Source organism: Pristis pectinata, chromosome 18 (assembly GCF_009764475.1).
Source record: "Pristis pectinata isolate sPriPec2 chromosome 18, sPriPec2.1.pri, whole genome shotgun sequence".
Lineage (NCBI taxonomy): Eukaryota > Metazoa > Chordata > Chondrichthyes > Rhinopristiformes > Pristidae > Pristis > Pristis pectinata.
Genome location: NC_067422.1, coordinates 21,323,422 through 21,345,837, shown reverse-complemented (window position 1 = coordinate 21,345,837; position 22,416 = coordinate 21,323,422). Strand labels below are relative to the sequence as shown.

Sequence of the window (22,416 nt, the reverse complement as noted above, 5' to 3'; positions counted from 1 at the left end):
ATCCACAATGGGACCAATCCACAGTGGAGGTGTAGGCGGGACTTATGTCGTGTCAGTCTGATGGACAGGCCGGTGCGGGCAGGGTACGGCCGGGGTATGAAAATTCTGGAAAGCTGATAGTGCGAGGATCAGCGGCTGGAGGCCCCGCTTGTGGAGAGGAGCAGCCAGCGGGAACAGGGGGAGGGAAGGGAGAGGCTGCCGCCTTTTCAAAGAGTGGGAAATGAATCACAAAACTAAAAAGCGAATAAAAGAAGCAAAGCGCAGTGCCCGCCCCGAGTTGAGGGACTCTTACGACTGGACAAAACACAACTACCACGAAACTTTCTCTCTGTCCTTAAGCACTGTCAAGGTAAGGAGCGGCCAGGCCGCCTCGCCGCCCGGCCCTACATCCACTGGCTCCCCACACCAGCTACCGACCCACGGCCCAGCACGTCCCGCACGTACACACACACACACACACACACACACTGCCCGGAGCACCAGCAGCAGTGGCGGCGCCAGAGAGCCGGGCCGGTGCGGACTTTTTTATTTTTTTGCGGGAGTTGGGTGTCCGGCCGCAAAGCTGGACATGGTTCGTCTCGTTCCCCCCCCCCCCCCCCCCCACCACGGTGGGCAGGGAGGCTGCTGCACCCCACCTGACAGCAGCCGGCTTGACCCAGCGCGGCGTCCCGGCATTGACTGAGGGTGCAGAACAAGCAGTCCCGGCTGGGTGGGGGTGCGGAACACTGTTTCCAATAGAAAATTTCGGGGTTCAGGGTTGGATTTAAGGGGGGGGGGAGAATCTTGGAGCGGTTAATCCTGTGGTGGTTCTCAGTAAGCAAGCCATTTGAAGGAGAGGGCCGTGGTTTTGCAGTAACATGAATTGGGGTTAGTGGGCACGTGTCTGGTAGCGGGAATGCAGAGGGTTTCAGTGGAGAGGCAAAGGTGGCTGTGGGCTGGATGAGGTAATTTCTATTTGAGAACTTCCAGTGTTCAATTACATGATTGATTTTGCATCATGTTGTACTATTTCCATAACTGTTTACAGGATAACGTGCATTAGTAGCCTTCTTATCAAGATGAAATGTTGCTCTGTCGCGTTGAGTTTGACTCCACTATCATTAGGGGCCCAGAAGTGGGTACTTAATGCGAAGAGTTTAGTTTGGAGAGTTTGGGCTCCAAATCAAAATGCCCATTTACCCTGACAGGTGGTACTGGCTATAACCTTCCTCGGTGAACCTCAATTTTGTTACTTATTTTGACCCATCAACTAGGAAAGAATTAGTTTGTTGGCCAGTGTCATTTTACACCAATGTGACTTTTTCAGCCATCCCTAAAAATAGTTATGACTGATACAAGATCTGTGAGACACAGAATGAATTTAGTAATATACAAACATACTTTTCAACTGTCGACTTGTTCAATTGTACATGAAATACCTAAGCTGCAAAACTAGTTTGGCAAATATTGTAACACAGTTCTTCACAATCTATTCAGTTCAAGTTATACTTTTAAAATGATCAAAGCCATCACATATCTTTTATTTCTGTTGAGCTTGTTTCACCCATCACTGATCTCCTCTTCCTGCTGTCAAATGAGGTCTTTCAATCAGTTCCTCTGGCCAGAATGCCCTTTTCTGCCGAAATAATACTACTTTACCTTCCTACCTTGCTGATAGACTATTCCTTGGATAAACCCATAGTGAAATGGCTGTGTCTTTGGCTACGTAGGCCTGAAATTTTGATTTCCTGCAGAAAACATCTCCCAAGATCACCTTCAAGTCCAAAGCTTGTACAAACCACCAGTAATATTTTGGAATTTGCAGAAGAGTCAGTTTCGAACTTTGAAGTCTCTTGAACATTTTCATTCATTGAAGCTGCCATATAAACAAGTTTTGTAAGAATATTGGTTAAAAATGAGATCTTAAAAATGGGTTTTTCAAATGTCTATTCCCAATCTATTTTCCTCCCTTGGTTCAGTTTCATTTGAGTTAATACATCTGTATGTATGAAAGATTAAGTGCAGTAAAACCAAAATATTGGAATTTTTAGTGGCCCATCTTTATACTTCAGCCAAGAAAACAAACTGGATCTTTTTGTGCAACTCATTTCATTCAATGGTGTATTTATCTTACAAATCAGTGAGGGAGATACAAGTTTTAATTTATTTCACTTTTCCTATGGTGTGGAATGTCACATCACGTAAGAGTAGCTAGTACAAACCAAATCATTTAACTTGCATTCTGTAACAATAGACAGTTTGTAAAGAGGTATATTAATGTCCTTGGAAGCTAGGTTTGCATACCATTGAAGGGAATCCCCAGAAATGAGTAATTTTCGTGAATTGGGAATAACCTCTGCTGGTGATTATTGAAAATAGCATGGCTTTGCAGCGTTTTTTAATTCAAATTTTGCATCTATCAAACAACTTGGAAGTTAATGTACTTGTGATTCATAATGTAGTTATGCAGAAGGGTTTGGTGCATATTTAGAAATAGTTTGAAAGATAATACAGCAGTTCTGCATCTTTCTTTTGTTTAACTACATAATCCTTTCAGAAGTAAGTTGTTAGTTGTGGAGGTGTGCTCAATCAACACAAGATTGTGATTGCCTGGTTCTAGAAGATATTAAGTGAAGAGAATGTGTAGTTCATAGTTCCAGACTAATTTGGTAACAGTGGCCAAATTTCATAATGGATCTCTTGAACTGCAATAACTTTATCACATTCTCTGCAATCCAGTGTTACTAGATTAAGTTGTGCAAGTCAGGAAGAAAAATATAAATTAAAATACATGTATAAAAATTATACAGCATTGCTGGAAACAAGTAATTTTTAAACCCATGGAGGAATGATAATTTTATTAGTGTTTTCACTGTGAGCTGTTGATGACATCAAAATGTAAGAGATCCATCTTTTCTGACCATGGTTAACTGAACTGTTTTGCATTTTCAACCAAATAAGAGAAATATTTGGAACTACCTCATTGCAGTGACTGAATCTGTATTTCCTAATTGCTGAAGCTGCAAAGTCAACTTGTTTTATATTAACTTTGTTTTTCCCTTTTATTTAAGGACAATGTAGAAAGGATAGATGCTTTGGAGACGTCTGTCGAAGACTTTATTGAGAAGTATGAGAAACCATATAAGCCTGTGGTGCTGATAAATGCTGAGCGAGGGTGGGCAGCACATGAAAAGTGGACACTGGAGCGATTAAAGCGCAAGTACAGAAACCAGAAGTTTAAGTGTGGGGAGGACAACGATGGTTACTCTGTTAAAATGAAGATGAAGTATTATGCTGACTATATGGAAACTACAAAAGATGATAGTCCTCTGTACATTTTCGACAGTAGCTATGGGGAGCATCCTAAAAGAAGGAAACTGTTAGAAGATTATGAAGTGCCAAAATATTTTAAGGATGATTTATTCCAGTTTGCAGGGGAAAAGCGAAGACCTCCATACAGGTAACAGCAGCCTAAACAACCAGTCATCATTGATGCCTGTTCGTGTATTTTCAGTATGTACAGAGTAACTTCTATATCCCAAAAGTTTTATGTATAATTTCTAGTATGGCATGGTAGAAATTGGGTGAAAGGTCCATTTGGATCTCTGGAGCCTTGATTTCCATTTGAGCACACTATGTGAGCTGTAATAATATAGAACAATAGGTTCTGTGTACATTGAAAGCCACCCCACTGAGTAGCTGGCAATTGTTGATCTCTGATTAAAGGGAAATCAGAAAATTATTAGTCTTTTTAACATGGTTCCTCCTAAATGTGCATGACTTTGAAAGAATTATTCAAAATGATGCCTTTCCCTTGTTTTGTTGATCAGAGTAGGGAATGAAAGACACCTTGAGAAAATATGCAAGGAATTGAGAAAATGTACAAAGAATCACATATTGAATAAAAAGGGGCCAAGTACTTTCATAACAGGGATAAATAGTCTTTTTTTTGTCTGGAAGATGAGCATATTATCAGCAGTCCCATTCATATTATCAAAAGCATCCACAAATGCAAAGTTCATTATCGGTGATAGCTTTTTCCTGTATTGTAATATCCTGTAGGTAAAGCATCCCACTCAGATCAGTTCCTTTTCCTTGACAATACTGTATAAAGTAAATTGGATTATTTACTGTGACAATAAAAACTCTGTTTTAAGAATTAACTTGATAAAATTATTTTCGTAAATTTTGAGCTTGTTGAACTATGGCATGTGTACGGAAGGAATGGAGCGGAGTCAGCGTTGAGAACTCTGAGGTCAGGTGTGATTAAGTGCAGAGAAAACCACCACCTACTCTGTCCCAGAAATAGACCTGAAACCCAGCCTTAGAAGACCATATTTTTCTGCATGAGCAGCGTACTTTTCTACAACACCTATTCATTTGTATTCCATCAAGAGAACAACCTATTACCATTCTAATCCACCACATCACCCAATTCCAAATAGCTCTTGTTCATGATTGCATCGCAGATATTTTATGGCATAGTTCAGAATTATTTTCATAAAAGTATATTAAAACATTTCTTGGATTTATGTGGCCCTTACCATAATGGATGCTGGGTCATTTCACATAAGAGATCACTAGTAATGAGCATGACGTGAATTGAGAAATCTGAATGAATGGTTTAAAAAGATATTTTTAGGAGGCTTTTAAATAAGTAGAGAAATTTCGATGTTAAATTGGTTTGAAGTCTTATAGGATGATTGTGAATGTTCAAGGTGCCAGCAGAGAAAACAAAATGGCTGGAAAATGTGCAGGAAATTAATCTGAACACTGATTGGAACAGGATTTCGAGTTGGAGAAGAACAAGGCCACTGAGGGAACTATTAACAGGAATTGAGTTCAGTATATCAGGACAGGGAGCAAGTGAAGGTTGACATATAATTTAGACAAAGGTCAGGATGGGTTGTGAACAGTAAAGTTGCAAAGACTTGTGTATTTTTGATAAGATGAATTAGAGTGGCATGTGTTTATTTTTGATTTTCCAATTTTCAGTTATTTACCTGGTAAATATGCATTTATGTCTGTGGTTGAGAGTAAGTGACTTTCTGAATTGCCATTTTGAGTACTTTTTTTGAAAAATAAATAGTGTGATGTTTTATAGGAAGAATATTTCTACAGTGTGTTCCATTAACAAAAGATGAATGACATCTAGATCAACACTGAGAAAAGTCTTGTGTTGCAAGAATGAATGTAAAAGTGAAAATATTTCCTATGATTTATCTTTTCAGATGGTTTGTCATGGGCCCTCCGAGATCTGGAACTGGTGTCCATATTGATCCTTTAGGAACAAGTGCATGGAATGCTCTGGTTCAAGGTCACAAGCGTTGGTGTTTGTTCCCTACAAATACACCTCGTGAACTTATCAAACTGACAAGGGAAGAAGGTGGAAATCAACAGGATGAGGCCATCACGTGGTTTGTCATTGTCTATCCTCGAACGCAGCATCCAACCTGGCCCCAAGAGTTTAAACCTTTGGAGATTCTTCAGAAACCTGGGGAGACTGTCTTTGTGCCAGGTAATATTTCTCTAAGGGTAATAGTTTAGTTAAAACTGGTCGTCTGTGTTGAATGGGATGATTAATGATGAAAAGTCATTGTTTTTGTTTGTTCTAGTAGTGCCCAACATATGTAGAATGAACATGTTTTAAAATTATTTTTGTTATTTATAGGAAACATCTGCATTTCTCCAATCCAACCAACAGTAACAATGTGTCCACTTTCAAAAATTACTGTTTCAGTGTTTGTATAATTATTTTGTTTTGCTCATACTTCTAGCTGGCATTGGGAATCTTCAGGGCTCTACACATGTTGGTGCACTCTTATGAGATATTTAGGACAATTGGTTTGTAGTGGGTCTGGGAAAGAGTCAGAAGTCTTACTAATATTGTGCTGTGATGGATTGACAAAGGTCTGAGTTCAAAAGAATCCTATATTAGCACAAATGGCCCTCAATGATCATTCTTTTTTTTATCCCCTTGTAAATCTTCTATAGGGCCAGATGTCTTTCTGGTATCCCATCCAGTCTGTGCCCAAAATCTTTACTGGAATTTGGAGTGAAAATGTTCATCATTTACATGGTTGAGCGTTTCTGTCTCCACACAAACCATGGATGAAACTTGCATTTCTCCAGTTTTGTTTTACTCATGAATGATGACTTTACCGTTCAGCCTTATGATGGCTTGGTTCATACTGGTTATGTCTGGCATTCATATGTCACATTGTTTGTCTCTCATGTTAACTGGAAGTGGCTCTTCCATATTCAGATCAGATGGGTGTAGTATATGCCACTGAAACTCAGGTTATCCATGACCCATGTTATCTTATAGAATTTTGTGCAAAGTGTTGAAAAGTGAGAGGCGTCAATGTCATGCTCTCGACACAATATGTCCCACCTCTGCAAGAATGAAATATTTGTGCTGCAGTATGCTTTGAAAATTCATTTTCAAGTTGATCATCATGCTCTCCACTACAGTGAATGCAAGGCCAGTGGTCAGAGTCCACCTGAATCTTTTTATTCCTTCACTATTAATGTGGGGAAGTTTAATAGGGTAGTAATTGGCATTTATTTTCATGATGTGAAGATTAAGCATATTGGCTTGCATTCAGTTGTAGGGATTGCTGGATCCTGAGGTTTGAAGATTTGGATTCTTAATTTCAAAAATGAGTTGAATTGCAAAAGTTAGCCTTTTTCAACAAGGCCATGATAAGACTAACAATAATTGTTCATTACCTAGTGCTACTCGATGGTCAGTCAGTCAGCCACTCAAAGATAGCTAGCTTTCTGTACTCTTCAGGATGCATGATGTCAGCACTGGGAGTTGGTTGCCATTCACAAACTTTTGATTTTAACAACAAAAAAAGTATAGTGAACAAGAAAAATACCAGCCCAGGTAATTTATAGGAAGGAAAACATATCACAATTTTTCCTCTGTGACTTCTGATTTTGTAAATCGCAGAAAAAGATTTCCTTTTACTTGTAAGAGCAAGGTGGAAAAAAAGTCATAGACTTCTTGAATCCACTTCGTGGTTAATGAACTGGGTAAATGTATAACATATTGATTGAGAATTAAAAATGGGTTTCTTACAAAATATTCATTTTATCTTTCAGGTGGATGGTGGCATGTAGTACTCAATATGGATCATACTATTGCTGTTACTCAAAATTTTGCCAGTGCAACCAACTTTCCTGTGGTATGGCATAAAACAGTTAGAGGACGTCCTAAACTATCCAGAAAGTGGTACAGGTAATTTCAGACAGATTATTCTTTGGAATGAAGGTTATATTCAGGAGTTACTGCTTGTGATGAGTTTGTGATTGTGCCTGATGTAAATTACTTCAGAAATAATAGTGAATGGAAGTAGTTTTTTAAAAATTTATTACTTCAGTTTCATGTGATGCACGTTGCCTGGAGCCTGTTAACGTAGTAGATAATTGAGCCATTGAACTGACTGAGAAAACTCCAGTTTTGACTTAGTGCGAAGATGTTTGGAGGTGTAGTTGATCTTTTGAATTAGAGGTTCCTATTTAAGCTACAAGGATGTATGGTTATGCATTGAGTGAGTTAACGATTGGATACTATTCTGATTAGCTTGGGATGGGCATTTCCTGTCATTGCTCGTGTGTGATGATTGACCACTTGGATAACCCACTGAATAAATTATTCCCCAGTAAAGAATCATGGGGGAGTGGGAGTTGAGAGACTTAGCAAGGAAAAAAAGCAATGAGCATTTTCGGGGATAAACGTTATTACACAAACAAGCCCCTTATTCAGACCAATATCACCGGACCAGTTAGTTAGCATATCCTTACTCCAGAATTTTTTTTCATTCTACATGACTTCTTTAACGCTGAACTTCCCTCTGTCCTGAAATGTGACACAGTCTGAGTACTTGTAAGGTACGTTTTAAATATAGTTCAGAAAAGTTTTCCAATCCTTTGCCATGTGGTGTACTTCACAGGAGTGCATTTGATGTAGATGCTGTTCCGTGTGAAAACCATGGGTTCATGTTCCAAATGTACCTCTCCCTGGTGAATGCAATTTCAAAGATCCCTAATTCTGTCTGTGGGTGTGTTGAACAGGTTACTCCATCATGCAGGATGAGGGCAATCCATGTCCTCCTGTGATTTTCACTCCTGCAGTTCTGGCAGAACTCACCGAAAAGTGAGTGATAGAGTTATACGGCACAGAAACAAGCTAGTCAACGCATTGCAGCCATGCTGACCTTTATGCCATCTACACTAATCCTATCTGCGTTTGTGATTGCATTTGAAGCGGCTTTACTCCTAGCCTTTGGATGTCAGACTACTGCTTTGGTTGTTGCAGGCTATGGTTTTCTAGTTCATGATAGATATAATTTGCAACATTTTTGATCTCTATCATTTACTTTGTCTTTATCAGCTGAGCCACTATTGAAGTCTGAAGTTTGAACTATTATGTTCTTTGAATATTTGAAACCCCTTCAGCCTGGTGAACAATTTAAACAGATCAATTTGTTAATTCTTCCAATAAACTAGAAACTTCAATTGAAAATATAGAAGTATTTTGCTAAAAGAAAACTAAGCCAGTTTCATTAACCTCTCCTCTTAAATTTCAAATATACTCAGTAAGATGATTTCAGCAATGCCCAGTACACCAGATGGGCCTGTAAAAGTTTTTAATAACATTGTTACATCTTTTGATTTGTACAATATACCTCTGATATAAAGAGTTTCCCAAATTGCCTTTCTTTTATTGCTGCTAAACATGATAAGCACAGCTGAATACATTTGTATACATCTGCTTTTAGTTCTTTGTTTTTAACCCATTATCTTATTTGCCCTGCTTGTAAGAATCTGTCATACTTTTGTATCCAAAAGAATCTAGATTGTTAATCTGATTAGATATTTCCATCCTTGTGCTGCCTTTTTGTGTGTATCTATAGTCTTAATAAACCATTCATCTATATTTTTAAAAAGTTAAGCAGAGCTCTGATATTACCTACTACTATTTTAAACCTGAAAAGTTTCTATTTATGGTTGCCCTTTGTTAGTTTTATGACAATTTTTCATTATTATTCATTAATGGTACATAATATTTTTGTCAGAAGGGCCAAATTGACAGTTACTTTAGAGAATTATTCCTGCAATTGTGGAGGTTCTGATTTCCTTGAGGGGTTCTTGCCACCATCTAGTTTCATAGTTGCCCTCACTGATACTAGCTTTTCCAAATTCTAAATGTTTTCAATCAATTGAATTTCAATATCCAGTTACCATAGTAAGATTAGAACTTGTTTCTTTGAATCATTAATCTGGCTATCTCAAACTGCAGTCCAGTGACTTAATCACTATATTGTTGTACCCGGCAGATCTAGCAAACACTTTACCTTCTGTTCCATGATCAGAACTTTTGAAACAATAGTTTATTTTCTCCTAAGATGACAAAATAAATTAATTTGGAACTACATCATTATTTGAAGAGTCTGGGATCAAACATTGTCTCTTCTGTTTTTGTTCCTTTGTTTTGATGTTTCTTTCCCTGATGTAATAATTCACATGAAGAGCTGAGCAGCTAGAATACTGTGAGAATCTTGTGCACAAGTTTTAAAGTAGGATGTAATTTTATAGTTAAGTATCGCTTCTGATAAGTATATAATCATTGAATTGTCCCTGTGAAGTACTTGAGTTTTATGTTTTTAGTCCTTGAAATGGAAGAAATATACAGTGGTGATTGTCAGCCATGGAGAGCAAAGTTGTCCCTATTCTTTAGTTCTGCAAATGAGGATAACACAGAGCATCATTTCTCTTTACCTGTAAAGCAACTCTTCTGTTTGAACTAAGCATATGCTGAATTCAAGTTTGAATTGAAAAATTAATGTGTCATTTAATAGTGTTAAATGGCACAAAATATAAAGGAATAGACGTAATTATAAGTCAGAGTTGTGGCATACAACTTAGAGAAAGTGAATTGGTTTAAGTGTTGATCGAAGTGTAAATTTATTAATATACACTTTTATTGTTCAGTTTAAGGTTCATTGAGAAGAATCAAATGTGCTGTCTTTTATATAATAACAGGATCTTAAAGCAAGAACGGCCAGAACTTGCTGTAGCAGCAGATTTGGTTGATCTGCAGGAGTCCACTGGTATCGCGTCAGATAGCTCAAGCGATTCTTCCAGTTCATCCAGTTCCAGTTCCTCAGACTCTGACTCAGAGGTGAGAATTAAGTTTCTTAACTCAAATCATTGGGTTAACAGTAATTTTGTTATTTTCATTTATGCTATGATCAACAAAGAATGGAATAAAACTTGCAATATATGTTCAGTAAATCTGTATGGAATCAATTCTTGCAATTATAAATGGAAAACCCAAAAACAAAATTCACAGTTTAAAGAAATGGCTTGATAACCTGAATTACAAAATTATGCAAGGAAGCAATTCAAAGTGCAATTCTTAATGTCTCATGAAGATTTGATTCTGTATTCTTGCTTCAATTCTATGCTAAATAGCAATATGCACCTGCTCATCAAAATAATAGATTTTGGTCTTTGATATTCTGGGAAACTAAGAAATGGGACTGTCTGTTATCCACTTTGTTTGAAAATATGTTGAAGTAAGTAAAATACCTCGCAGTGAAGGGTCGCAACATAGTCTTCACTTAGCCTGATGATGCTTATTGCAGTGTTAAGGAGAAAGTTAAGTGAAATGGCAAAATATGCTTGCGTTTATGAAGTCATTTTCAGTGGCAGAATTGTGTTAAGCGAATTTGCAGTGACAAAAAAGATGTTAAATGAAACAAATGTGGTACAATGTTTTTTGCTGGTAATCACGAACCCAAGTATAAACATTTGGAAAATCAGTTATTGGAATTAAAGGAAGTCCATTGTAAGAAGTAGATTCTTAGAGCAAATCAGCCATGCACAAATGTAGTTTTGGGAAGCAGAATAATGAGTTCTTCCAAAAACAGATGTGGTTAAGACTAAGAAAGAAATTTAACATTTAAAAATAAAATATATCTTAAAATCAATTGGCAAGCTGAGATGCTTGAAATGGATAAGGCGGAAAATAATTGCAGACTGGTTTGGAATCCAAGCAATATTATAGCCCAAAAAACTTCACTAATACGCAGTATTTGTTTATGTGGATTTTGACAAATTGAATCTCGTCGGAGGGTTCTCACAATAGATCAGGAAAATTATTTCATTTCCTTTTGTTGCTCACCTCTGATTTGGGAGTTAATTTTGCCTTGCTTAATTGGTTGTACTTAAAAAAAAAACTATCCCAAGAAACCATAAACTCCATAAACTGCATATAAGTATCTCCACACTCAGATTTTGGGGTGTCAGAATGGAACAAAAGTGATACTCCTTTGATAACTATATCATGACAGCTGGTTACATAGAACAGTACAGCAGAGTACGGGGCCTTCAGCCCACAATGTTATGCTGAACACCTACTCTGTGATCAATCTAACCCTTCCCTCCTGCACAGCCCGTAACCTTTCATTTTTCTTATTTTCATGTGCCTATCTAAGAGCCTTTTAAATGTCCCTATTGTATCAGCCTCTACAACCACCCCCAGCAGGGCATTCCGGGCACCCACCACTCTCTGTGTAAAGAATCTACCTCTGACATCTCCCCTGAACATCCCTCCTCTGACCTTAAATGGATGTCCTGTGGTATTGACTATTGCCGCCCTGGGGAAAAAGGTACTGGCTGTCCACTCTATCTATGCCCCTCTTAATTTTTTACACCGCTATCAAGTTGCCTCTCATCTTACATCACTCCAAAGAGAAAAGCCCTAGCTCGCTCAACGTTTCCTCATAAGACATGTTCTCTAATCCAGGCAGCATCCTGGTAAATCATCTGCATCCTCTCTAAGGCTTCCACATCCTCCTTGTAATGAAGTGACCAGAACGGAACACAATACTGTAAGTGTGGTCTAACCAGTTTTATAGAGTTGCAACGTTACCTTGTAGCTCTTGAACTCAGTCCCCTGACTAATGAAGGCCAGCACACCATATACCTTCTTAACCACCCTATAAACTTGCGCAGCAACTTTGAGGGACCTATGGACTTGGACCCCAAGATCCCTCTGTTCCTCCACATTGCTCAGAATCCTGCCATTAACCTTGTCCTCTGCCTTCTAGTTTGTTCTTCTGAAGTGTATCACTTCACTTTTCTGGCTTGAATTCCCACCTGCCACTTCTCGGCTCAAACTCTACATCCTGTCTATATCCTGTTGTAAACTACAACAACCTTCTATACTATCTACAATCCTTCCAACCTTCATGTCATCCGCAAACTTGCTAACCCATTCCCTCCACTTCCTCATCCAAGTCATTTATAAAAACCTCAAAAGAGCAGAGGTCCCAGAACCGATCCCTGTAGAACACCACTAGTCAGCAACCTCCAGGCAAAATATTCTCCATCTACTACCAGCCTCTGCCTTCTGTGAGCAAGCCAATTCCGAATCCACACAGCCAAGTCTCCGTAGATCCCATACCTCATGACTTTCTGGATGAGCCTACCATGGGAAACCTTGTCAAACACCTTAATAAAGTCCATATATATCACATCCACCACTCCACCTTCGTCTATTTGTTTTGTCTCCTCAAAAAAACTCAGTTAGGCTCATGAGGCACAACCTGCCCCTCTCAAAGCCATGCTGACTATCCCTAATAAGTCTATGCTTCTCCAAATGCTCATAACTCCTGTCCCTAAGAATCCTCTCCAATAGCTTGCCCACCACTGACGTAAGACTCACTGGTCTATAATTTCCAGGATTATCCCCCTTTCCTTTCTTGAATAACGGAACAACATTTGCCATCCTCCAACCCTCTGGTACCACTCGTGCGGCCAGGGAGGATGCAAATATCATCGTCAACACCCCAGCAATCTCTTCCCTTGCCTCCTGTAGTAATCTGGAGTATATCCCATCCAGTCCTAGGGACTAGTCTCTCCTAATGTTTTTCAGAAGCTCCAACACTATATCTTTCCTAACCTCAACATGCTCCAGCACATTAGCCTGTTCTACACTGATCTCACATTCGTCAAAGTGCCTCTCCCTACTGAACACTGAAGCAAAGTATTTATTAAGGATTTCCACTACCTCCTCCGCCTTCAGGCCCATGTTTCCTCCTTTATCCCTGAGTGGTCCTACCCTTACTCTAGTCATCCTCCTGTTCCTCACGTACTGTATGTGTGAAACGCCTTGGGGTTTTCCTTAATTCTACTCGCCAAGACCTTTTCATGTCCCCTTCTAGCTCTCCTAAGTCCCTTCTTAAGCTCCTTCCTGACTACCTTATAATTCCTAAGACCCCTGCCTGATTTTTGCTTCCTAAAGCTTATGTATGCTTCTTTCTTCCTCTTGACCAAATATTTCACTTCTCTTGACAACCATGGTTCCTTTACCCTACCATCCTTTCCCTGTCTCACTAGGACAAACCTATCCAGAACCCCATGCAAGTGTTCCCTAAATAACCTCCACGTTTCTTCTGTGCATTTGCCTGAGAACATCTGTTCCCATTTTACGCTCCCAAAATCATGCCTAATACCGTTGTAATTAGCCCTCCCCCAATTAAAAACTTTCCCATATCGTCTGCTCCTATCCCTGTCCGTGGCTATGCTAAAGGTCAGGGAGTTGTGGTCACCATCTCCAAAATGCTCACCCACCGAGAGGTCTGTCACCTGACCAGGTTCATTGCCTGGCACTAGACTTCGCATCTTCGCACCTGCTACTATTTATGGAATTGAAATGCTTGATGCTGAATGCAAAATATAAAAGTCACCTTCCCTAAAGTATATTTCTTGGAGTATCAGAAATGATTTCAAGTTGCACTGAGAAATGAAAAACTTTGCTGTTATACGTAGTGAAGTGTAGGTGGCAAATAAATGAATGCAGTCTATTTTTCATGAAAAGTTGGAAAGGAAATAATGGAACAAAATAGGAATAAAAGCAAGGACATTTACCTGGAAAAAGATGGAGAAAGTAGATCCCAGCAATGCATAAGATGAACATGTGATCTCAGTTCACTCAATTTGTAGTTATAGTTATTTCAATCAGAAGGCATTTCATTTGTTTATTTTGATTCTGATTCTTTTCCACTTTTTTCTTTTACTTCCTTTTCTTCAAACTTATCGCAGCAGAGGAAGGGAGAGAAAAGAACAGAAAGTATGGACAAAGACATGGAGAGATTTCTGGGAAGGATAGGACTAAGCACAGTGGAAAATGTAAATGTAAGAAGTATATTCTGGGGTGTCAGGCAGAGTGAAGAAGATGGCTACAACAAATGCAAACCCATCCACAAGACAAACAACTGAGGTCATCAGAAACATTGATCCTGATTGCAGTTGTTCGTACCTCATTGATCTTGTATCTCAAAAGGAAATGCATTCGCTTATTGAAAAATAACCTTTTTCACAAGCTAGGTGGGTTACCACAAAGTTATTGTAGGAAAAGATGATTTAAAAAAAAGTGGTGTAGTTAGGCAACTATGGCTAATATAACTTACTTGAATATCCATGTACCTGTGAAAAATCAATACCTGATTGAACCAGTCTAATTTACCACAGTTATGTAGAAATGTGTTATTTTTTAATTATTTCAACCATCAATCCCAATAGGAAAAACATTATTTGATTCCTGGCTTGCTCATAGACTGTCACGTTGTGGAATGTGAACTGTGAACAGTTGCCATAATTGCATCTTCAACTTCATTCTTTCCCAGAATTTTCACCTTCTAACTCTTACAGCCAAATTCTGATTTATGAATCATTACCTGATCTTTTTAAATCGTTATTAAATAAGCAATTACGCGCATTGATACTTTAAATCAACCTTCCTTCTATGGTTCACACCTACATGACTTGTGCAACACATTCACTATGCAATTGAGTGCACACAATGCATCTAGTCATAATTTAGGTCATCGGTCTTTACGTTAGTAAGTAGTCATTGATTATATAATTAAGTTTGGTTATTAATTCTCTGACATTTGCAGCTTGCCACATCTTCAACATGGGAGTTCTCACATTTATAGAGGTATAATCAGACAGCAATGGATTGAAGCAAAAGATAAAAGGGTATGGGGGGGGGGGGGGGGCGGTGACCAATGCTTTAGCTGAAGTGGGTTTTAAAGAGGGCGCTAATGGAGAAGGAGAAGAAGCTGAAGAAATGAATCCAAAAATGCCATGAGGGTAAATCTTTATACAGTGACTGGTTTGGAGTTGGAATACACTGCCTGGGTTAGTAATGGATGCAGATTTGATTGCCGGGTTTAAAAGGAAGCTGCGGAAATATCTGAAAGAATTAGCAAAATCAAGATGAAAGGGCTCATTGGTGTTTTCTTGCATAGAGCTCCTGTGGATGTGACAGATCAACTGACTTCCACTAACTTAAGCATCCGAGTCTTAATGTATACTATATTGCCTCAATGCAAACAGTTGAATAACCATAAAATGAATAATTCTGTGATTCTAATTATTTCACAGAGGCATTCCTGAATATTGGTTCTGTATATTTGTAGGTATGGCTGCCAATGGTGGGGTGAGGAGTTTAGTCAGACCAGAGGATTTATAGTAATTAGTAAGCATAATGACTGGAGGACTTTAAACATGAGTGTGAGGCAATTAACTTGTAAGTGTTAAATGGAGAGCAGTGTGTTGACTGGGGTGGTAGTTCAGAGGAACATTATACAAAACAGGACAGCTGGATGAGAATTTTATGGTATGGGAAATGAGAATTTGGATGAGGATTTCAGCTGCAAATGAGATGAAAGTGACTTATTTTTACAGAGTTTAAAATTGTAAGTCTTTCTACTGGAGACAATATGAGAGGCTGCGCTTCAGGCCAGATAGAATACGGTGATAATTATCCATTCAAGATGAGCAAATCAGTGTAGTATAGAGGGTGTGATGTGGTACAAGGTGTCAATATCAAAGGTATAAAGTTTGTGATTGTGGGCTACTGTATTGTTGCCTAATGGAGAAATCTTGCTTCAAAACTGGAAATCGGTCTTATAAAGCAGAGGTAGTGGAGAAGAAGTGAGAAACATGCCAGAAGTGTAGACCTGGGTAACTGACTTCTATTTTTTTCAGTCTTAGTGTTCTCCACTCTAATCCTTGGCATTTTTTTCAGTGAAGTCCAAAGAATTGTGAATAGAAAAATGTGTTCAAAGTACTAATTCATATGACACAAAATCCATACAAACTTAGTTATCCTGAGGAACTTCCATTGTTCACAGTTAACTGTTTACAAATGAAATAAATAGCAAGGTGTTAATATTGCTCCAATTATGATCATGTGAGTTGCCCTTTCATTATATCAGCAACAGCTGCCTAAATTATATAAAGATGAAATATACAAATATTAAGAAAAATGAAGACCAGTTATTCTAATACACAAGATGGTAGAAGTCCTGATGGTGGAAGTCGTAATCATTTTTGTAGAAAAAAGATGTACTTTTGAGTAATTGAGTTCTATGTATATGTAGAATAATAACTTAAACATTTTAGTATAAATGTACAGATAGCTTATTGCCTCAATCCAGAAAATGAATAAACTATGTAATAATAGTTTCATTTCGAACAATGTAAAATGCAATAAACCAGTAGCACTTCACATTTGATTTATGGTAAAAAAAATTAGGCTACTTTTTATTCAGAGCACCTACAAATCCATGCTGGAGATGGGTAGTATGGCGATTAGAGCACAGCACAGAAACAAGCTCTTCAGCTCACCATGTACGTGCGTACCATCAAGTACCTATCTCTTTAGCAGCATTGGTTTCATATTCTTCCATGTCTTGACAATTCAACTACTCGTCCAGATACTTAAATGTTGTGACAGTACGTACCTTCATGACCCACTTAAGCAGTGCATTCCAGATTCCAACCACCCTCTGGATGGAAACATTCTTCTTCAGATCCCCTCTAAATTTTTTCATCCTTGCCCTAAATCTATGCCGTAGGTTTATAGAGACAATTGTACATTCCACCTACTAAATATGTTCACACTTCAAAAGTTGATCTGTGTAACTATCAAGTTGTCCAAGAGTAATCAAGTCCAACACACTACTTTTTATAGAAAATGAAAAATAATGGACAAAATGTCTTGTTGCAAGAAGATTACATTCCTTCTGTTCTTCGAAATGTATCTGCCCCAAATCTGAAACAATTGCTCGCTCCTTCATGATAAAGCATCAAAGCAGTACAGAGCATTACAAAAAATTTATCTGCCTATTGTTAGATTTTGACAGATATTTTGCTGCAAGCGCCTTGCTTTATTGTTCAACAGTGCTGGCTGATTTTTCTTCCTTTCTAACCCATCAATCTAACCCAAGGCTAGCTGTGGTCCAGCGGTGACTGCAGCTTGGATTAGCCATCTCAGCAATGACCAGGAAATAAATCTAGAACTTTGCAGGCTATATTTCCTTGTACAAAAAAAAAGTTCCAAATTGATCTTCACAAAGTAGCCTGGGAAGATCATAAGATCTTTGTCTGGAAGTTTCTGTGTTCTTTCTGTATCTGTTAACTCTGTAGCATTATTAGTTCTTTACATTGCTCTGAACAAAATAAGCTTCCTTCTAAATTACCGCCTTTTTGGTGGAAGACTGTTCTGAAACTAGGAATATTGGGGCAAGAAGTTCATGGGAGTTCGTAAATTAGTGCAGAGACTTTCACAGACCAGAAAAATTGAAATAGGGTAAAATGCTTATCGTGCTTCCTATATCCACATATCCCATGGGGGAAGCCAAGAAAGGCAACTCAGAATATCTCTACAAATGTGGTAAATTATTTAAATGTTAGGGATGACCTCTGCAATGAGCTGTTTAGTTGGAGCTTTCAACTACTGCAGACTTAACAGTGTACTATGCTGATTCAACCGTTGGCTTCAGATAGAGTTAGCTGTGGAATTGAGGAGGTAGAAGTCGAGGAGAGTAATTACTATATGTAGTGCATTTGATTCAGGCTGACATGGTTCATCCAGTTCACCAGATTTCCTGTTTAAGCCAATGTTTGTGATTAAAGCAGATATCCATGAGTGCAGGGTATGTTTCCTCCAGTATAAGCAATTTATGATTCAAATGACCACATTCTGCTTCATCTTGGTGATGCCATGGGTATTTTAAATAATGAGCATCTTGATTGTGACTGCAGATAATGTAACATTTGCCATATTATTCAAGTGTGACAGCAATTTTGTATATTATAGGAATGGGTTACATTTGTGTTATACATCTCCATAAAGCCATTTTTACTAACATTATTAGTCTGTGCATTTCATGAACAGTGCCTACTTCTAAAACTAATTTCCTGTAATCCTTTAGAGTTAATTTTACAATGGCATTATGTCCTTTTGACTAATTGTGTGCTGTAGTTCTTTCATATTTTATAACTTCTACAAATTTTTGTGAATTTTGGCTACCTCTTTATCATGCAACAATGATAAGATATACTAATCGATATACCAAGAAAATATATGTCATATTTTCTTTTAAATTGGTCATTTTGAAACACATTTGTTCCTTAGTTCCATTGCTACTGTAGACCTTTCCTTTTTAAAAAAAACCTTAAGATATTCTTTGTGTTTTCTTCCAGTATTCCTTTCTCAGTTTGCCTTGTCCCTTCATTCTACAATCCTTAGATCCTTTTAAATATTTGCTCCTGCTTCACTCTGAAGATTTGAGACAAAGCTAATGTTATTTGGTGTTTGTTTAATTTGTGCCATTTGAGTATGCCCTTAAGCTTTACAAACTCTGCCAGTTTTTCCTCTCCATTTCATTTACTGAATTTAAATTGGTTTCCTGTTTTCTTTTATAAAGTTTACTGTCTTCTGCCAATACTGTAAGAATGCATTTCAGATTTTAGAACAGTTCAGGACTGATAGTAAGGCTTTGTTTTAGCATCACCTAAAGTACCAATGCAATGCCCCATCTGTTGAGTAAAACAATACATGTAGCTATGTCATGTACATGCACATTTTGTTTCACTGATGCAGCTGCATCAATATTTGAATAAAGGAGCTCACTGTATAACATAGGAGCATGTCATGGCATACTCGATTCATTTATTTCCTTATAGCTCTTGCCCTTGTATGGCAATTTTATGTAATTGCTCAATGCTGATAGTCAAATGGATATTGCTAATGATTTTTTTTTAATATTTTGCACATTTTACAGATAATGGCATTGGTTCTTATGGGGGAGAAAACTTGTTGAGAGGAAATATGCATATACAAGTCAATGCTAATCTGATTTTTCAGGAAATGTTAGTTTATTTTTATTTTTCTTCACTTAAGTTCATTTTTCTCCTTTAAAAACTAGTGTGACTCTGGTGCTGAAGGAGATGGAATGACTCACCGAAGGAAGAAAAGGCGAACCTGCAATATGATGGAAGATGGTAATTCTCAATCTCGAGATGACTGCGTGAGCAAAGAACGTAGCTCTTCCAGGTGACAAGAAACACTGGACGAGACCAACTGTGCATCTTAAATTAAAGAATAAAACTCCAGTGAAAGATTAAAATAATTCAGTTTTAGGATTTTAAATTCATCAATATTTCAGTTTTCTGTTGTCAGTAGATATCTTTTGTTTACTTCTTGGTGATTGTGATTCCAAGCATATAGCCATCTAAGAACATGGAATGTCAAATGATTTCTTCAGTGCAATTATCTGATGTTGTAAAGATATTTTTGTAAACTCTTCCCAAATTAACAGTAATACTGAGCTTAAACAGTTGTCACGTCAGTGTTAGCTCAGATTTATTAGATAATTTTTATTACTGTTGATTAATATTTCTGTTCAAGTTTTGCTTGAACTAAATAAAGTTGTACACTGAATAAATGGGATTTTATCCTGAAGCTCTCAATTTAGAAAACAACATTTTGCTTATGACTGGATTCAAAGATTTTTTTTAAATAGTTATCTGGTTGGGTATAACATTAAAATCCAACCAAACAATGGCTAAATTGAACCTGACTAGTCTTCCAACTTCATCTATAATTGACTCAACCATCAGCATAAAAATAACATGCTATTGATCTGGTTGAGGATGACACACCAAATATTGATTGAGAACATATGCGATAATACTACATAAATAATTCTGGCCTGGATAATGTACTGAGTCATGCTGGCAGAACATGATCAGACTTGACCTAAACCCAACACATGATTGGTGCGGACTCTGGTTGGATATTGCACAGAATTCTCATATTTATTGCCACTGCCATGAATTCTGATTTAAAAGTAAGTTTATTCTTAGTCTACATTTATTATTCCAGACATATGTATTTACATTTTGTTTTCCAGTTAATATACTGTATCTATAACCGGAAGATCGAGATGATCACAATATAGAATGGTTTGTTGCCAAAGAGAATTTTTCTTTCACCCTTTAGATTTCTTCAATTAAATGTTAAATTGACTTTTGAAACTTGATATTAGTGAATGTTGGTTAATATTTCACATTAAGGTCTGTTAGCAATTATATTTAACAGTTTTATATTGAAAATCAGCCAATTATCTCTAAAGTTAACAGCCCTTGTTCACTTTGAGATAATTAGGTGATATTTGCACAATCCTAAGCAGAAATTGTTAAATTACCTGTAGTCTACCAATCTCAATGCCCATTACTGGTTGTATTGTCCATAATACTATTAAGGCAGCAAAACCAGTTCAATTCTTGCTGCATCCTATTAACTCCTCACGTGGAACAGGAATGAGTGCATTTCGTTAACCTCAGTTGAAAGGAAAATACGTTTTCACTGCTTCCTACCTGATTCTTTTCCCTCCTTCCACCCACCCCAAAAAAAATCTGTACGTAAACAGTCTCCCTCAAATTATGATGAAGGCCAGTACTGGCTATCTGCATGAGCACATGAAGAGTTATCATCTGGGTCATAAACTTAGATATGCTGAGATCAGCAGTAATCAGACCATTTGCGTGAAATGAGAAGGAATTCATCTGATTCTTCATTCGACTAACAACTACATTTTGCAGTGAACCAGAGTATTGGTTGTTTTGGTGAAACAAATGAAAGTGCATGTTTGATGGCAAACTTTGAATAGCCAGAAATCTACATAGGAAGTTTGTGTTGTTATTATGCTGCAATAATACAAGAACTGAATGTGTTTTTAAGTATTTTTTCTAGCTTTAGGACATTCCCAGGGAAAGAGGTGGAGCATTTGGGTTTGTGTGGAGAAATAACAGGAAAGTAAATCCCCAATGTATTGCTGAATCATCATAATGTTAGAAGAGTAAATAGTTCCTAACTTTTTGGTTAACGTGGTCAAATAAAGCTTCAATAAATTAGTTTGCAATTTGGTAATAAACTAATGAAATGTCCATCACCCTATATGGTTTCAGATGTTAAAATGCATAAGCATTCTGTAATTTTGATACAAGTTTCTCCAATGAGCGTTCTCCAAATGTTTTAATCTGCTCATTCCAGAGAAAGAATTGTTTTCTTTACAGATTGAATCTGCTCTGATGTTTAGTAAGATTATGGAGCAGACTTTCTGCCTGAAGTACCAATGCCAAGACTCAACTACGTATCCCCATTGCCCTAGGTCAATTGGGTAATTTTCCATTCAGCCCACCTGCTGCACTTATCCCTATGCTGCTCCATTGGGGTCCTCGTGGAGTACAATAGATGGCGTGATCTTCTGCAGCCTCCACTTCTCACGCTGGGAAATCTGTCTGCTGAGTCTGCACCATTGTTAAACCTTTGGGAAGTTAAACTGGAGCAGAACATACAAAGTGAATGGCAGGGCCCTGGGGAGTGTTATTGAACAGAGAAACTTAAAGGTATCTACATATTTCCCTGAAAGTGGTGACACAGGTAGACGGTGGTAAAGATGATGTGGGGCATGCTTCCCTTCATCAGCTATGACAATGGCTACAAGAGTTGGGACGTCATGTTACAATTGTACAAAATGTTGTTGAGACCACACTTGGAGTATTATGTGCAGTGCTGGTTGCCTAGCTATAGGGAGGATGTCATTAAGCTGGAAAGGGTGCGGAAAAGATTCACTAAGATATTCTGTGGACTGAACAGCTTGAGTTGTACAAAGAGATTTATAGACTAGGACTTTTTCTTCCTTGGAACAAAGGAGGATGAGGGGTGACCTTGGAGGTTCATAAAATCATGAGGGGCATAGATAGAGTAGATAATTGTAGTCTTTATCCCCCAGTATTGGGGAGTCTAAAACTAGAGGGCATAAACTTAAGGTAAAAGGGGGTCTGTGGAGCAACTTTTTCATACAGTGGAGTGGGTATCTGGAACAAGCTGCCAGAAGGTCATTACAACATTTAAATGACCTTTGGGCAGGTACATGGATAGGAAAGGTTTAGGGATATAGGCCAAACACAGGCAAATGGGACTAGCTAAGATGGGCATCTTGGTTGACATGGATGAGTTGGGCAAATGACTCTAAACCTGGCAAAACCTTGGTAGGA

The 22,416-nt window shown here is 37.9% G+C and overlaps 1 protein-coding gene across 2 annotated transcripts; it reads left to right on the top strand.

Moving 5' to 3' along the window:
• Window positions 1-49: 49 nt before the first annotated feature.
• jmjd6 (jumonji domain containing 6, arginine demethylase and lysine hydroxylase) lies at window positions 50-20,394 on the top strand. Of its 2 annotated transcripts, XM_052032992.1 has the most exons (7): window positions 79-349; window positions 3,051-3,439; window positions 5,211-5,497; window positions 7,090-7,225; window positions 10,033-10,171; window positions 14,101-14,193; window positions 19,281-20,394. In XM_052032992.1, the coding sequence occupies exons 1-7, from the start codon at window positions 221-223 to the stop codon at window positions 19,410-19,412; spliced, it is 1,305 nt and encodes a 434-aa protein (XP_051888952.1). In that variant the 5' UTR covers window positions 79-220; the 3' UTR covers window positions 19,413-20,394. The 2 variants fall into 2 exon arrangements, with proteins under 2 accessions (XP_051888953.1, XP_051888952.1); XM_052032993.1 differs by lacking the exon at window positions 14,101-14,193 and having other exon boundaries at window positions 50-349.
• The last annotated feature ends 2,022 nt before the right edge of the window (window positions 20,395-22,416 follow it).

Coding starts and splice junctions, on each gene's coding strand:
- jmjd6 (XM_052032992.1), top strand. CDS start 221: ATGAATCACAAAACTAAAAAGCGAATAAAAGAAGCAAAGCGCAGTGCC. Junction 7,226..10,032: donor CTATCCAGAAAGTGGTACAG/GTAATTTCAGAC, acceptor ATATAATAACAG/GATCTTAAAGCAAGAACGGC. Junction 10,172..14,100: donor CCTCAGACTCTGACTCAGAG/GTGAGAATTAAG, acceptor AACTTATCGCAG/CAGAGGAAGGGAGAGAAAAG.